The 17,523-nt window shown below is 39.0% G+C and overlaps 3 protein-coding genes across 8 annotated transcripts in view; 2 read left to right on the forward strand and 1 right to left on the reverse strand.

Moving 5' to 3' along the window:
• The window catches only part of PLP2 (proteolipid protein 2), a 30,184-nt gene extending 24,178 nt beyond the window's left edge, over positions 1-6,006 (forward strand). For all 4 annotated transcript variants that reach the window (XM_038543690.1, XM_038543689.1, XM_038543688.1 and 1 more), the window contains exon 3: positions 5,533-6,006. In XM_038543690.1, the coding sequence (XP_038399618.1) occupies positions 5,533-5,710 (178 nt within the window). In that variant the 3' untranslated portion in view covers positions 5,711-6,006. The remainder of the gene's footprint in view (positions 1-5,532) is intronic.
• On the reverse strand, positions 2,270-2,781 carry LOC102151342 (ATP synthase subunit d, mitochondrial-like). Its single transcript, XM_038543692.1, has 2 exons — positions 2,760-2,781; positions 2,270-2,727 (listed from the first exon to the last, which is right to left on the reverse strand). The coding sequence occupies exons 1-2, from the start codon at positions 2,779-2,781 to the stop codon at positions 2,270-2,272; spliced, it is 480 nt and encodes a 159-aa protein (XP_038399620.1).
• A 2,195-nt stretch (positions 6,007-8,201) lies between the features above and the next one.
• The window catches only part of ROCK1 (Rho associated coiled-coil containing protein kinase 1), a 138,951-nt gene continuing 129,629 nt past the window's right edge, over positions 8,202-17,523 (forward strand). For 2 of the 3 annotated variants that reach the window (XM_038543693.1, XM_038543695.1), the window contains exon 1: positions 8,202-9,174. In XM_038543693.1, the coding sequence (XP_038399621.1) occupies positions 9,082-9,174 (93 nt within the window). In that variant the 5' untranslated portion in view covers positions 8,202-9,081. The remainder of the gene's footprint in view (positions 9,175-17,523) is intronic. The other variant, XM_038543694.1, reaches the window with a different exon arrangement.

The raw sequence follows: 17,523 nt of genomic DNA on the forward strand, positions 1-17,523 counted from the left end.
AACTTACTGAGCCACACAGGCTCCGCAACAGATGTTCTTAGAGATATGCTAGATCTCACCTAAGTGTCCTTCATCTTAAAATTATTTAAAGTTTTACTTTAGACCACTAAAAAATGAGTAAAAATTAAAATTCGAGAAAACATTCTCTACAAGGACTGGAAGCAAATATAGAAATTAGACATACAGAAAGAAATCTAATTGCTAGTTGTAATTTAGTTACAAAACTGAAGATAGTATTGTCAAACTTGAAATAAAAGATTTTAGTGTTTTTTAAAAAGAAGGGGAAAGATAAAGTTGGGCAGAAAATGTGCTAAGTTTCCTGTCCAAACAGAGTTCTCAAAAGTTGCAGTTTTATTATTGGAGCACATGGGTGACTTAGTCTATTAAGTACCTGCCTTCAGCCTCAGATCATGACCTCAGAGTCCTGAGATTGAGCCCTGAGTTGGGCTCCCTGCTCAGTGGGGAGTCTGCTTTTCCCCTCTCCCTCTGCCCTTCCTCCCCACTTGTGCTCTTTCCCACTCTCTCTCTCTCAAATAAATAAATAAAATCTTTAAAAAGTTACAGCTTTCTTCATAAAATTTATAATAATAAAAATGCATATTTGACATTGTTTATGTTTAAGGATAACTATTTGTAGGCTAAAAATAAGGAATCTTTATTCCAAAATCCAAATCATTGCAGAGGCAAAAGGAAAAATAAGCTCAAGGTTATATAGAAAAATATAAGAAGCAAAGACTAAGACTAAGCAGGAATTTAAAAAAGGAAAAAAACTAACAAAAACTACCTATGAGACCTATGTACCTATGAGACCTCTTTTTAAAAACAAATATTGAATGAAGAAACCACTTAACTGAAAGCAAAATCAAAATACATAACTCAGGAGAGACTTGTGCATGAAAGTATTCATTGCAGCATTGTTTGGAATAGCAAAAGGTTGGAACCAATTTAAATGTCCATTAGTAAGGTATTGGTTAAATAAATTGTTGTGCAACTAAAAAGCAAATTACTCTATAGTTAAAAAAATGAAACAGTTCTATCTTTACTGATACAGAGCAATCTCTAAGGTACCTTGTCAAGATAGGGAGGAAAAGCATGGTAGAGAGAAAAGTCTGTGAAACAAATATAAAATGATTGTGTACTTCTGGAATGAATACAAACAACTGAACAACCATTCCCTTTTGTGTTGAGGAACTAGTGGCTTGTGGACAGAGGTGGGAGGAAGAATTACTTTTCATTTTGTATCATATTATATCTTTTGAATTTATATGTCATATGCATGTATTAACTGTACAAAAGATAATTATGGGATCCCTGGGTGGCTCAGCGGTTTAGCGCCTGCCTTTGCCCAGGGCGTGATACTGGAGACCCGGGATCGAGTCCCACGTTGGGCTCCTTGCATGAAGCCTGCTTTTCCCTCTGCCTATGTCTCTGCCTCTCTCTCTCTCTCTCTGTCTCTCATGAATAAATAAAATCTTAAAAAAAATTATGTAAAATTTACAGAATATGGACGGAAACAAGAACTACTTTTTGAGCTCTGTAAGTACTTAAATTCACTGTGTGTGTATGATGCTAAAGTTGCTATATTTGGCTTATGTACAGGGAGAAGTAGAAATAATCAGGTCATGGATAGAGGAAAAGAGTAAATTAGATCCACAAGAAGCAGAGATGAGAACCATTTTGGCCTGGCAAGACTGAGAGTGTATCATTGCTCCCTCAGAGTTTCTCAACTCTTTTGTTCTATTTTATTTTTTCATATTTTCCAAAATTTTAAAAATAAGTATGTACTATTTTTATAATGAAAAGAAAAACATGATTATTGCTTTTAAAGTCCTAGCCTATGCCCTAGGGAGTGCATAAAACAGCAGTGACAAGAACACATAAACAAAAACAAATGTATAAACTCAACTAGCAGAGTGTTTACACTGTCTGCAAAAAAAAAAAAAAAAAAAAAAGAGGGGGATAAAGTACATAAAGTGTCATGGTTATTAAAAAAGAATATATAGAGTATATATGGGTGATATTTATATGTTGATGGGTGAGTATGAGGAATCAATGTCTCTCTTCCAGTTACAGAGATTTTAGGGAAGGTGTTATATTTCAGGAGGTCTTTGAATGATGGAAGGGGGATCAAAATAGTGAAATGTTAAAAACAGATATTTTTCTCTTTCCAGGTGTTTGGTATGGATGTCTTTTTTTTTTTAACCATATCATTATTTTCAATGTCCAATGTTTATAATATGAGGGCCAGGGCTTTCTCCTCAACTCAAGTTTATAAATTTTCGATTGGCTTGTGAGGCCAATAGGGATACTTCTTCTTGTCTAATTTGGTTTCTGGGAAGACTTCATTCTCAATGGTCATCTGATCAAATGGAATTATGTTCTTCATCTTCTCCAGCTCTTTTTCACATTCTTCAATCCTGGCCTTTGAGATAGACAGAAACTCAGCACAGCTTTTCACGTCTTCTTTTTTCTCAGCATCCACCTGGACAGTGTATTTATCCTCTTGCACAGGAACCTTCAGGGCATCAAACTTCTTCTCAAAGTCATCTACCAAGCCAGCTTTTGCCACATTGGCCTTGTAGTAAGCCCAGTTGATAGCAGGTGATTTCTCAGGAAGAATAGCCAACCTGGAGGTAAGCACCTCATTCCAGGATTTCAGGGAGTTGGCAATGGTCTTCTGGTTTCGGGGTATGATCTCCCCAAAAGCTACCCAGTCAATGGTTTTTATTTTATTTATTTTTTTCAGTCAATGGTTTTTAGAGCAAGTTTTTCCCCAGCCATCTTGAGATACTTCACCAACCTCAGCGGCCCACAGTCCACAGCAGCAAGGGCCGGAAGTCGGTATGGATGTCTTAAAGTTGGAACTGAGATGAGTGATGAAAGTTGTGATGAATAAAAACGGGAAGTAGATATTGGGTGATGAGCCTATTGCTGCCAAAAAAGGCAGTTCTTCAATTTAAAGGCCCTAAAGAGGAAGATGTAAGAACCTAAAAAGCAGTGGGTAGAAAGCACTGAGTCTTGGGACTCAGTGGAGTGGTGCTGGGTAGGAGGAAATTTGGATGGGAGGCTGTTGCAAAAAATGGGAAAGAGTAGGTCTGTGGGGGAAAAAAAAAGGTACTCTCAGTGATTTGCATGCTTGGGTTTGTGAGTGTGGCATCAGTACTGTCCCCAAATGGCAATAACATAGAGCAAGAAAGTAATTGTTTTACAGAAATCTGTTTCTCTCTATGTCTCCATTCTGTTTTTAGGGTCAGTGCAAGTATTTTTGCAGTTGAATGGAATAGCAGCTTCTAAGAAATAAAAAACAGATGTTGGAGGAAGGCATTCAGGGTGAGTCAGGAGAAGCCCTTAAGGCACTCTGCTCATGGCTTGCCCTACACTTTTCCCTGCTTTAATCTTGATAGATGCTGAAATTCCCAACTATGCTTAGGCAGTACCAAGGCTGTAGTGGATCGAAAAAGGACAAACTACACTGACTCCCAAGCCTGACTGTCCTGTGGAAAGAAAGGAGTAGCTTGGCTGATCTCATAAGGAGTACTCTTAGGTAAAGGAACATATTCTTCTTGATTCACTTCTCAGATCTAGAAAAATATGTGCTTATATACTATTTTGGGATAAATATTAATCATATAAAATCAAGCTCTTAAAACTGAACCTAAATTTTCACAACTGTTCATTTAAGTTGTTCAGAATCAAGTGAAGTGTTCTACATTAAAAAACATTTTAATGCCCTCTTGGAAAGTTGTGTTAAATATAATAAGTATCATACTTTCTTGGAAATGTTAGCTAAAGTTTCTATAGGAACTTAGCCACATCACATTCTTAACACATTTGCGGCATGCATTTTTGAAATTACAAGCAATTTATGGTACTGAATTACAATTGATATGCAATTTGCAGTATGTACCTGAATTTCTGGTATATTTTTTAGACAGAATAGACATGGTTATGCACTAAATTGAGAAAATATAAAAATACAGGTAAAAATGTGTTTTTTTAAACTTTATTTTTTTCTAAAGATTTTATTTACTTGAGGGAGAGAGAGAGAGAGATGCAAGTGAGGGAGAGAGTACCAGCTGGTGGGGAGGGTGAACGAAGAGGGAGAGGGAGAAGCAGACTTCCTGCTGAGCAAGGAGCCCTAATGTTATGCAGGACTCATGTGGATTCTATACCAGGACCCCAGGATCATGACCTGAGCTGAAGACAGACGCTTAACCAACTGAGCCACCCAGGTGTCCTGAAAAAGTGTTTATATGGGAATATAACTTCATAAGACTTTTTAAAATCTGGAAGAATTCCTTAATTCGTTAAAAAAGCTTTTACATTTCTTTTGAATAAAGGTTTTGTTGAAGACAGTAAACATGAATTAATTCATCATTCTTTTACTGTTGCCATTGTGGACAGCTTCTTGTATAGTGGGTAATACCAAAAAGTATGAAAGGTACTCCCAATATATATCTATATACATATTTATGAATGATTCTTTTCCTGAGATCCAACTGTTTGGGTTATTTATTGCTGAGAAACTACCCCAAAACTTAGTGGTTCAAAGTAGTGATCATTTTATTATTTCTTCATGATTCTACTCTGTGGGCAGTCTTTGGAGGGATTAACTTGTTTCTGCTCCATGTGGCATCATTTGGGCATTTCAGATGGCTGGGGGCTGATGGAATGGCTTCACTTGGGTCATAAGTCTGGAGTCTCTGTTCTCAGGGTCTGCTGGATTCCTCAGTTGTCCTCCATGTGATCTCTTCATGTGGTTAGTAAGTGTGGGTTTCCTCACACCATGGTGACCTCATGGTTTAGTTCAGTATAGTTGGATATCCCAGAGCACTAAACTGTTGGTTGCCAGGCAAACTGTCAAAGTTGGGCCCGATATTGGCACAGTGCCATTTTTGCTGCATTCTATTGGTTAGAATAGCTCACAAAGCCCCAGTCCAGATTCAGTGTAGGAGGGAACTCCAGGAGGCCATGCATACTGGAAGACACGGTTCACTGGGGGGCCATCTTTGGGAAGCTAGCTACCACATCAATATTTATGAAAGAAATTCCATAAACATTAAACTGAGTCTATTTCCTACCAAAAACCCCAAAGCAAAGGAATGCTAAACTTAATTGTCTTTCACTATTCACAAGTCTACACCCAAATCTTTCTGATTTTTCCATGATCTTTCCCAAATATGCCTCATTCAAATTCTTTCAGCACTGCAGTCTCTTCATTGGTTCCTAGCGTGAGTCTCATCTAAATTAAATGTTTCCAGATGTTTGAATTCCCAAAGCCAAAAAATTAAGATATAACTAACTTAATCTATGTATTTGCATAGAGTTGCTAACTCTGTAAGTTTTAAATATCCAAGTGAGAACATTAAAAGCTGTGCCATCTACTATTACTCTTGCTTCTAAAAGGAGAGTACATTTAATTTTTAAAAAAAGTTAGTAAAGAGAATTTCAGACTGAATGATAGTCTTAAATTAAAACTGCTTACTTCATGAAAACATGTAATAATATGCCTTTATTCTCATTTTGCTGCAGGTCAAGGAGACTCCACCAAGGAGTACCACTGGTTCTTGGACCCAGTGTTTGGAAACCTCTAGTCAAGCCATTGTTATTGAACATTGTCAAGGTCCTTTTTATTCTGAATCTTGGTAAAAATCATTTCATATCTCTCCCTAGGGGCCATAATCATATTGATCATGATGAAACATTTTAAATTCCTTCTTTTACATAGAATCATTTAAATTTGTGCTAATGCAAATAATACAGTTGTGAAATGCTTATTATTGTACTAAGATTGGATAATGTTGGCATACTCAGCTGTTAGGAATGGGGACTCTGGAGTCTGACTTCCTCTGTTCCAATCTGGATCTGTCATGATCTTGAGCAAGGAACATATCTTTCTGTATCTCAGTTTCTCCATCTATGATGTAGGTATAATCATAGCAGAATTCTTTTGATGTTTTAATTGAATTCCATGTACAAAATGCATATTAAAATGCCTAGCACATGGTAAATGCTCAGTATGTATAATTAATATTATATTCTTATTTATACAAATCAGTATTTTGCAATTGCACTTAGGATCTTAATATATACTTTAAGGGTGATCCCAAATATCCACAATGCTGTTGAAGAGAGTAGCCATTAGACAATAGAATTTTAAAGTTGCAAAGGAACTTCAATGTCATATGATTCTACCTTATGACAGGTGAGGACTTTTGTACTTAAACTGACATAGAGTCCATCCATCTTATGGTAAAAGATAAATAGTTGAGGGTTACAATAATCAGATTAACCTTGTAGAGAAGTAAAATATATAGCCCCCCCCCCCCATATATTTCCAGTAGTTTTGCCAGATTGGTTTTCAATTCCACTTATATTTATCAGTGCCACTCATGTATTGTCTTAGCTACCTGCACTTTTTTTTTTTGCACGTGTCCAATGAAAAGCAACATAATGCTCACAGTACTCTGAGAAACAAAATTCCGAAGAATACCTAAAAATGGTAATAAAAAAGTACAAGCAGAGTTTAGGAAATTTATTTTCGGGCAACTGCCAGATTTATTTTAAGCCCTATGCTTAAAAATAAATGTAATTCACATGACCAGCTTAAAATACTGGAGCCAAGAAAAGTCACTGCAAAAGCATTTAATAAAATACCTGAATTTTGTCTAGTTGTCGTCTTTGTTATGATTTTTGTGAAGACTTACTTCCTATCTTGATTTATACAGTGGTTTTTACATCTAAATATTTCTTGTATATAATAAGGTGAAAATAGAATAGACATTTTTCAAACAATATAACATTTTCCTAACCTCTGACTCACACCACAAAGTTAGTGGACTGTTCAGATGCTATGCAATGTTTTTTTTACATAGAAAGACAATTGGTTCATCTGTAGCATTTTCCAGTGTGGGGTAAAACGTCCACGTTTTTTATTTCTAGCAATCTTTAATCTGACCCATGAGCAAAACTAAAGATTGATTAGAAATAAGGTAGATTTCCCGCTGATAGCCGTGAAGAACATGAGCAGATTGAACAAGTCTTTACCTTCTCACACCACAGTCAATGAAGCAATTGACTTAAGAGGAAATGCTCATAATTTTCATATTCTACATTGGTTCTGTTAAAATCACAATTTTAGGTTTCACTGAACTTGCAGGATCACACATCAAGAAGAGAACTACAGGGCATCCCTGGGTGGCTCAGCGGTTAAGCGCCTGCCTTCGGCCCAGGGCGTGATCTTGGAGACCCGGGATCGAGACCCGCGTGGGGCTCCCTGCCTGGAGCCTGCTTCTGTCTCTGTCCCCGCCCCTTCTCTGTGTCTCTCATGAATAAATAAAATCTTAAAAAAAAAAAAAAAAAAGGAAGAGAACTACAATGGGAGTGAATAATGGTGCGGAAGAACTAGTAGGAGTAACTTAAAATATTGATTCTGAGATTTAAAAAAAAAAAAAAAAAAGCAAACTGAACTTGATTTCTACGGACTATTTCTTCCGGAGTCCGTATTTAGTGCTCCCCTGATACACACGCTCGGCTTAGGAGGGTTCAGTACTGCATGGCTTCGTCATTTTCCCATGGAATCGCAGACGGTTTAAATGTGGTGGTGTTCCCGGAGGGCCGACGGTGAAATACTACAGAAAACCAGCTCATTAGCTGATGCTAAAACGCTGCCTTGTCGGTGAAAAGGCATCTTGCCTAAAAAAGAACCTATTTGCAAAATAATAACAAGCACCCTCTCTTTCCGGTCAGAGAGCTCTGGACCGCAGCCGCCCAGAGGGAGGGCAGTTGAGGCAGCTGCCAGGAGACCACCAGAGACCGAAAGAGCTCGGCGCCCCTGCCCGCCCCACCCTCGCCTAGCCCGCCTCGACCTCTGCTACAGCTCCAGAGCTCCACTCGGCTCTTCAGATCCCGCCGGGGTGAGGGCGGTGCCTCCCGCCGCACCCGGTGGGCTCCTCCCTGCTTACCAGCCCTCCCGGTCCGCCCGCTAGGCCCCGGGCGCGCCCCGCCTTCCGCCCCGCCTTCCGCCCCGCCCCCCCGGCCCGGCCCCGCCCCCCCGGCCCGGCCCCGCCCCCTGGCCCGGCCCGGCCCCGCCCCGCCCTGCGAAGGCGCCGGCGTGCTCGCGCGCGCGGCGCGAGTCCGATTCTCCTTCCGAGCGTCCGCGCCCCGCATGCGCAGTCCGCGCCGGCGGTCTCCGTTTGTTTGAACAGGAAGGCGGACATATTAGTCCCTCACGGCCCCCCTCGCCCCACCCCCCCAGGCATTCGCTGCCGCGACTCGCCCTCTCCAGAGCTGGGGACGCAGCCCCTCCCAGAAGTTCCCGCATCAGCAGCCGCCGGGACCCGAGCCTCGTCTTCCTCCGCCGCCCGCTCTCCAGCCTTTCCTCTCCTAAGTCTCCATCGGGCGCCGACCTCGCCCTGCCCCGCCGGACAGCGCGGCAGCAGCCCCAGCAGCGACGGTACAAAATGGGAGAGTGAGGCTGTCCCGCGGGGAGCAGCTCTTGGCAGGGTCGGATCCGGGCGTCGGGCCGCGCCGAGGAGAGCCGGGGATGCGGGGCTAGACCGCCTACGGCGCCTCTGAGCGGAGCGGGTCGGGCCCCGTGGCCCAAGAGGCGGCAGCAGCTGGCACAGCTCCGCACCCGCCCTTCGCTTTCGCCTTTCCTCTTCTCCCTCCCCTGCTGCCGGCGGAGTCTCCACCCTGCTGCTCTTTCTCTCCCACCGCCTGCCCACTTCGGGACGGGGAACTCTCCATGGCGAAGACGGCTGGGGCCCGCTAGGCTGAAGCGCCAGCCGGAGCAGCGAGGCTGGTGGCGACGGCGCTGTCGGCTGTCGTTAAGGGGCTGCCGGGTGGGATGCGACTTTGGGCGTCGGAGCGGCTGTGGGTCGCCGTTGCCCCCGGCCCGGGGTCTGGGGAGCGGAGATCCCCTCAGTGAGGGGGAGGAGGGGGAACCGGGCGCACCTGGTGACCCTGAGGTTCCGGCTTCTCCGCCCCGCGGTCGCGAACCCACCGCCGGAGGAAGTTGGTTGAAACTGCTTTCCGCTGCTGGTGCTGCTGGTACGAGGGTATTGTCACAGTAGCAGCAACATGTCGACTGGGGACAGTTTTGAGGCTCGGTTTGAAAAAATCGACAACCTGCTGCGGGATCCGAAATCAGAAGTGAATTCGGATTGTTTGCTGGTGAGTAGCACTGTCGTCTTTTGCCAGTCTGGGGTTCTGCGTGTATTTGCCTTCCTCTTGCTTTCAATCTAGTTATTTGCAAAAGAAAGTTTCAGGTGTGCATACTCTCGGAAAAACACCAAAATCTGCTGTTTTTCCTGAACCGTCTTTGGAGCACCACTAAAATCTCATGCCGTGGCCTTATTTATCGTTGGAGTGGCTCTGTACTAACTTCTCTGAACTTTTAGCTCGAACTCAGTTCATCATTCTACAAAAGGTACTTAGGCATCACGTAAAAAGTTACACTGTCAGTTATTTCCGCAGTTTGTTGAATGACGATCTTAGTAATAATCTTTTTGATCGGTTTGACAGCAATACTGGAAAGACGCTTTCCACTTAACAGAGATTCAGCTCCTAAGGGTTTAGTTTTTAGACGTGGAAGTGACAATGGAGAATCAACATTGAGAAAGCGATTTTTGAGCCAAGATGTCATAGGTGATTTGAATCTGGAGGAACTTTTTGCTGGACTGTTAAGTGTAAAGATCTAAGATAACTGAAGATAGGTCATCACATTATTAACTCTTTTACAGTATTGGTGATCACAAAAGTACCGCACAGATATTTTATCATAACTGCCTTTTTTGGTGGTGGTGTGCTTACCATTGTCACTTTTAAAAGATTCTGAAGAAGTTTTTATGAAATGAAAGGCCAAGTTCTTAAAGATCCTTCAGTGGTTACAATTATCTGTAAATAATTAGGGTTTGTAAGTTTTGTCTATTTTCCCTGATACTAATAGTTGCAAACTCTGTAAGGGAGTTTCTCCTTTTACTTTACTGAACAACTAAAAGTTATATAATAATTCTGTTTTAGTTCAAACAAAACCACAATCTCTAAAATTGCAGGGAGTATGTATACGAAGTTATTTAGAGCCCTCTCAGAAAATTAAATGTTAGATATATACGGTATTTGGGATTAAGATTAAGTGAACACAATAATGCCATTCAGAGAAATAATTTAAAAATCTCATGTTGATTCTGGAAAATTATGTAGATCATCTTAAATTAGCATGTATTTCAGTTATTCTAAATATCTGGGTGTATTTTTAAGTGTATAATGTTATACAAGAAAATTTCTCCCCAAACTTTCAAAATTACTCTAAACATCCTTTACTATGAAAGTAGAGTCTTGTGGGTTGTATATTTGAAATATGTCACATTATGGATGCGCTTCATATTGAGAAACAGGATGATGGATGCCTGATACAATTTAAAACACTTTATTGAATGACAGAAATGGAAGGAATTAGAACACATCTTTCTACTAAGAATTTGTCATTTTTAAAGCCAAGTCTTTTATTATTTACCCAATTTCCGTGTATCTTTGATTCTATTTTACTTTTTGATCTTACTCCATGAAACAGCAGTATGGGGTGTTTAGTAGCTCTTTTTTTTTTTTTTTAAGTTGTCATGTAACCTCTTGCCTTAGTTGCCTATTGAAATGTGGAAGATACGAATATAGGTCATGGACTCTTTTTTTAAAATTTTATTTATTTTTTAAGATTTTATTTATTTATTGGTGACACAGAGAGAGGCAGAGACACAGGCAGAGGGAGAAGCAGGCTCCATGCAGGGAGCCTGACATGGGACCCGATCCCAGGTCTCCAGGATCACGCCCTGGGCTGAAGGCACTAAACCGCTGAGCCACCCGGGCTGCCCAGGTCATGGACTCTTTACTTGAAAGTCCAATCTATTTAGGAAAACAAGACCTAATCTTAAATATGCACACAGAAACAAAGGAAAACACTTTACACACTGAAAAAATGTGTGATAGATTTCAAATGATTGGTGTAGGTGATGCACGTTCTTGGTTATTGAAAAGAAGAAATTGCTGTGTGTTCAGAGGGCGGGAGTATGCTTTATGATGAGTGGATAGGTTTAGAGGATGTTCAGAGGAGGAGTAGAGGATAACATGAATGGAGGGTGAGGATGTGATTGGCTATGACATGTTTAGGGGAACAAGATAAAGATGGAAACATAGATTGGGGTTAGAATGTGGAAGATTTGATTGTTGGTTACGGGAATTTAGATTTTCTTCAGTATATTGTAGCTATTAAATATTTGTAAACAGCACTGTGCCAGGATGAATGAAGGTGAATCTGGTAGTTATATGCAGGATAGGGTGTGTGAAAAGAGATTGGAGATGGGATGAGACTGGGGACTTCTTAACAAATTAATAGTCCAGGAATTATTGAAGCCCCAAACTGGCGCATTAAAATGGGAAAGGAAGAATTGATGGAACTTGATTGGCAGGGCTGGGGAGAAGGGGGAACCAAAGTGAGAGAAAATAGATGATGCTAAAAAATTTGAAGCTAGCTTATAGGGAGACTGTTGAAAAGCAAAGTCAGGTTTGGAAATCTCTTGGGAAGAACAAGCAACAGAGAAGTTCAATTTCAGGTTGTATTTTAGAGGATAGTGGGACAACCACAAAGAAATGACCAGTAGACTATTGGAGATAGGAAACTGAGCTCATAAAGATAACAATTTGGAAATCATTTGCACAGAAGTGCAAGTTGAAACTGATAAAACGATAAAGGGTAAGAGATGAAAGTTGAACAAAGAGGAAGAGTCAAGAAAGTTGGCAATCAGGGCCTTTTCAGGGTTAGGACAGCCAGGTATCTTGGAGTCAAGAGTTGTGAAAGAACATTTTGAGAAATAGTCAACAGATTTTTTGCCCCATGTAATCTTAAATTCTTGGCCCTCTTTTCTATTTGGTTCCATAATTGTTTACTGATAGCTGTTGAAATTTTATTACCATATTAAATGGAACTTGATAAGGATTGAATATTTTTTTTTGGAGATAAAAGTTTTTTTTTGGTTTTGTAGTGTCTAGCCTTAATTTTTTTTTTTTTTTTTTTTTTTTTTGCATGGTGTTTTATGTTTATCATTAACCATTCATTCTACCATTCAGAATGACCCATCGGGCAACTTCACCTTTTTTTCAGTGAGTCTCTTACTCTTTCCTGTCTGGACTTTGGATATCTCTTGTAGGCATGATACTCCTTTTAAATTGACTGCTTTTCTTTATTATTTTGGCCATTGATGATTTACTTAATTGATACATACTGAGTATGTATTATATGTACCATGTGCAGCAGTCAAGTTCTAGGTTTTTTTTGGTAATATCAAAAGATAAAGTTTGTTCTGCACTTACTTAAGTAGATCTACTCTTCAGAAATGAAAGTTCCAGAAACTTTTGGTTTCAGAAGAGTCTGCTGTCAGTCGGCTGTACATCCTCTCTCTCTTTTTTTAAAAAATGATTTTATTTATTCATGAGAGACATAGAGGGAGAATCAGGCCTCCCACGTTGGGGGGAGCCTGGCATGGGACTTGATCCAAGGAGCCTGGCATCATGACCTGAGTCAAAGGCATATGCTCAACCACTGAGCCACCCAGGTGCCCCTCTCTCTTTTAAAAAAATTTTATTTGTTTGAGAGGGAGAGTGAGAACATGTGAGCAGGGCAAGGGGCAGAGGGAGACAGCATGGAAGGAACCCAATGTAGGGTTCCCCCGTATGACCCTAAGATTATGACCTGACTGGCAGATCTTTTTTAAACCATCTTTCCACAAAAGAATCTTTTGTGTTGAGATCCTAATGATAAATATTAGTAGTTATAAAATAATGTAGCTGGAAGAAGCCCTGATAGTGGCTTTCTAACCTTTTCTCATATAATTTAAGAACTAGATAAGTGTATTTTTCATATTGCAAATATAAATGCTAAAAGAGTCTGCAGATACTAATATTATGGTAACTATACACTTATTTTCTATATCATCCATATCACTCAACCTTGGTTTTCTATAAGTCACATTGTTTTCAGTGTCTAAATGGTTCCCTTATTGTCCATGTTACAGTTTATAGTGATTATCATGAGCTGTTTTCCTTTTCACTGCCTTTCGTTTTAAGCTTAAAATTATTTTATCTAGGACCTACTAACAATTTCTCAATACTGAATACAGTAAGGTCTAGAGTTTAATTAAGTCTAAATTTCCAGAGGAAAAAATGCATATGATTTGTAAATTATTATATTTAAAGATTTTATTCATTTATTCATGAGAGACAGAGAGAGAGAGAGAGAGAGAGAGAGAGGCAGAGACACAGGCAGAGGAAGAAGCAGGCTCCATGCAGGGAGCCTGACGTGGGACTCGAACCCAGGTCTCTAGGATCATCCCCTGGGCTGAAGGCGGGCGCTGAACCGCTGAACCACCCGGGCTGCCCTGATTTGTAAATTAAAAAAGAAAAACAAAGATAGCTGGGTGGGAACATTAGATGTGTATTTGTCTTGAAGGGTGAGGTACATTTCTTAAAAATATAGCTATCTTGCCTTTAGCATGTTGAGCATACTACTTCAGGATGCCAGTTTAGAGCATAACATTTTTTTCTAGTTTTTGTTTAGCTGTTAGAGATGTAGCAGTAGTGGGTAGAATGGAGGGAAGAAGGGAACCAGTGTTAGTTGAACAGTGCATATTGAATTCTGACACTGCTGTCCCCTTTGTACATATTTGTTAACTATCATTTTTCATCAGTCAATTTTTCAGAATGTAGGAGGCATATGTAAATAATTTTCAGGTGTCTGTTTTTTGGTTTTTCTTCCTCTAAATTTTCTTTTGGACTTCCTAACCCCACTGCTTTCCTATCTTCTCTTTGCTAACTTCTTTTTCTCTCAGTCTCAGTCTTTGGTTTTGTAATACTTACTTTTTCTTTACTCTCATGGAAATTTATCCATTTTTATAGCTTCAACTAATGTCATCTCTATGCCCATGATATCCAGGTCTTTATTTTTTAGTCTTTTTTTCTGGTTTTATTTTATTATTTTTTAAGATTTTATTTATTCATTCATGAGAGACCCAGAGAGAGAGAGAGAGAGGGGCAGAGACACAGGCAGAGGGAGAAGCAGGCTCCATGCAGGGAGCCCGACTTGGGACTTGATCCTGGGTCTACAGGATCAGGCCCTGGGTCAAAGGCGGCGCTAAACTGCTAAGCCATACGGGCTGCCCTTTTTTTCTGGTTTTAAATCCTAAATATCTGACCGCCCACCAGGCATCTCTACTTGGATGTCATGTTATCATTAAATTTTCTCATATTTTAAAATAAGCTTTCTTCCATATTCTTCCTTATCATTGACACCACTACTTTCCCTTTCACTCACCTGGAATTTTTGTCGTGAACTTTAACAATTCTATGCCACATGTTAGATTATTTCAACAGATTTGGCTAGCAGTTCAGATTCTAGATTATGGCTATATAATCCCTCTGTACATTCTGCTAGTTGAGTTGATCACATTTGGAGTTATATTAGTGAAATGAAAAGACCTGAGGTCATTAAATCTTTGAGCCTAAAGCTGTATACCTGCCAGTATTCATAATTTACGAGTTTATGAGTGTTACCAGTATCAATTGCATATCTGGTTAGTTTGGACCAGACTGTTTTGATGTCAGTATGTTGCAAGGATTTTTTTTTTAAAAAACAAATTATTCCGTTCATTCATTCAGTAAATATTTGTGTAGGCTCTAAACTTGGATTCAAATGTAGGCTCTGCCAGGTACTTGCTAGATGATGTTAGGTGAGTTATTTTAACCTGTCAAAGTTTATTTCATCTTCAGGAAAGTGGGGGGATAATAGTACTAGATTGTTTTAAGGGTTAAATAATATAGACAAAACAATTATCACAGCATATGACATTTAGTAAGCATTTTTTAATGGGTAATTATTATCTTTGTCATATTTATAGTATTCCCGTTATATGCTAGTCAGTGTGCTTAGGCTTTATTATGTAAGTGCAGAATAATGATGGCTCCTCAAGCTATTCCCATAAATTCATAATCCAGCTATATTTTATTGAACTGTCTAAACCAATTGTAACTGAAAATGGTGACGTTTAGATGGGATTGAGTAGAATGGGGAGGCACTTTTGGAGACTGTTTAGTCCGGTTTATAAATACCTACTTTGTGCCAAGGGTTTATATTTATAAGAAAGACCATTGGGAGCTGGTTTGTGGAGATTTAGTTGTTGTCGTGTCTTCTTTCTGTGTGTGTCTTTTGTACTTTCAGTATGTGTTCTGTAAATAGGCCCTCTTGCACTACAAGTATCCTGTGGGTGTATAGAGAGGTGGCTCAGAGTAACAGCTGAGACATGAATTGGGCCATTCATTAATCTCTTGAGTCAGAAATGTTTTTAATCCAGAAGAAGGAACCACATAAAAAAAATTTATAATAAAGAATAAATTCTCAGTTTTAGATTTGTTTTTGCATAACTTTAGAGTTTAATTTCCTAAGTTTTGCTATGTGTATGTATGATAAAAACTAGAGATTTTGTTTGTATATGTGGCCGAAAGCCCTACATGTCAAGAAATATTACATATGGAGTTCTGTTGCTGAAGATAAATAGCTGTGTTTCCCCGTTCCCATCCTCACTAAAAAAGAGGTACACCGTTTAGTTTAAGTTCAGAGCATAGCTGGTAGATGCCACACTCGTGTGTACAAGATGAACAGACAGCGCTGCATTTCACAATGGAAAATATTTTTTGACGTATGCCATTTGCATGGTATAGTAAAAAAAAAAACAAAAACAAACCAAACCTCTGGATTGAAAATTGAGAGCATTGGCATAAACTTGTTTTGCTATTAGTTTCTTTATTTGACCAAGTAAATCTTTTTTCTTATCTGGGCTTCACTCTCCCTGTTTGTAGAATGAAGAGTTGGGCCTTATAGTTGCCGATGTCCATTGTGTATGAGTCTTTGCTTATTATATTTCTGTAAATATTTAAAAAGTTGTGTCATTGATTCATTACTTAAGAAATAGAATTTAAAAGTTAAGTGGTGTTAGATTAGAAATATAAGAATAGGGACCATCCTTGGTAAGCACTATTTTTGGAACTAGTTCTACATAGCCTTGGAAGATCATCCTAAACTAATTGTTGTTACGATTGACACTTTTTTATTTTTGCATTTGTGACTTGTGTTCATAACTGTAGAGTTTTGTACTTTTTAAGCAGAGAAGGTAGTAATTGAGTTACTCATTTCATATCCATTAAAATGTATAACGTGTAGTTTACTTTTCTAATACATCTGCTCTCCCTGTTTGGGACTGTGAAATATAGGAGTACATTTTCAATATAGTGCCTAGACAGTTAGTGGACATTAGATGTTCAAATTAATGTCCAAAGGTGATGTCTCAGAAGGTGAGAAGTTGTCTTATATTTGTGTCTTATTTTAAAAGGTATGCTAACCTGTACCCTCTCTTTATTCTTAGTTTATTTTTGTTTTATTCCCGTACTTTATAGTCTTTATGCCATACTCCGATATTGACTTTTAGAAAGTAATTGAAATTTTATCTTAGAGGAACTAATTTTGAAATAGTAGACTTCATGTAACTCTTCCTTTTTCTAGTTATTCATTAATTCAACAAATGTTTATTTGTTGTGTACTAGGTACTCTGATAGGCACCATGTTGAGTACAAACAAACAGGGGTCTTGCTTTTGTAGAATTGGTAGTCTCAGGAAAAGGGTAAATTTTGAGCAGTTAGGAGTGGGGTAAGGTTTGAAGGGAGGTAAGAGATATGATCATGCCTTTCCTTTAAGGTTTGGGATATATTTAAAGACTCGTGGTAAAATACTCTAAGTGTATAATTTTTAGCTATGTGTCTGTAGATTCTCTGTATCAGATTCACTTGAGGACTTGTTAAAAATGGAATCTGGGCCCATGCCCAGACAAACAAAATCAGAATTTTTTGGGATGAGTCCTAGGATTCTGCATGAGTTGTGGATTTTTAGACATATACAAGTTTGGAAACTAAAGGAAAGAACATTTATTTTTGTTTTGTTTGATAATTTTGTAAATGAAAAATTTCAAACATATATGGAAGTAGGAAAATAGTATCGGGAACTTCCATTACCCAGATTCTGCAATTTTCAAAATTTTATCACACTTGCTTCATTCATCACCCTTTTGCCTGCCAAAATATTTTAAACTCCAGATATTCTCTCATTTCACCCCTGCATACGTCAGTAAGTATCTCTAAAAAAAAAAAAGAACATTTTCTTCTTTACCACCATGACCATTATCATGTCTAACAAAATAAAAAGCTTCTTGGTACCATTAATTCCCATTGTTATTCATATTCACCTGGTTGTATAAGACAATGTGTTTTTTTACAGTTTTTTTTGTTTCTTTTAGAATATGGATCAGACAAAGTCTACATATTGCTTTTGTTTGTTGGGTCTTTCAAGTCTCTTTTTAGTATAGTGCAGTCTTGTCCCTGTGTCTTGTCTACCCCCTCCTAACTTCCACATTATCTTGTTGAAAAAACTAG

Source organism: Canis lupus, chromosome 7 (assembly GCF_011100685.1).
Source record: "Canis lupus familiaris isolate Mischka breed German Shepherd chromosome 7, alternate assembly UU_Cfam_GSD_1.0, whole genome shotgun sequence".
Taxonomy (NCBI): domain Eukaryota; kingdom Metazoa; phylum Chordata; class Mammalia; order Carnivora; family Canidae; genus Canis; species Canis lupus.

Bases quoted from the DNA above. Each gene is read 5' to 3' on its own strand.
- LOC102151342 (XM_038543692.1), bottom strand. From the start codon at position 2,781: ATGGCTGGGGAAAAACTTGCTC. The intron at 2,728-2,759 runs TAAAAACCATTG...AAATAAATAAAA, and splicing joins GGCTGGGGAAAAACTTGCTC to TAAAAACCATTGACTGGGTA.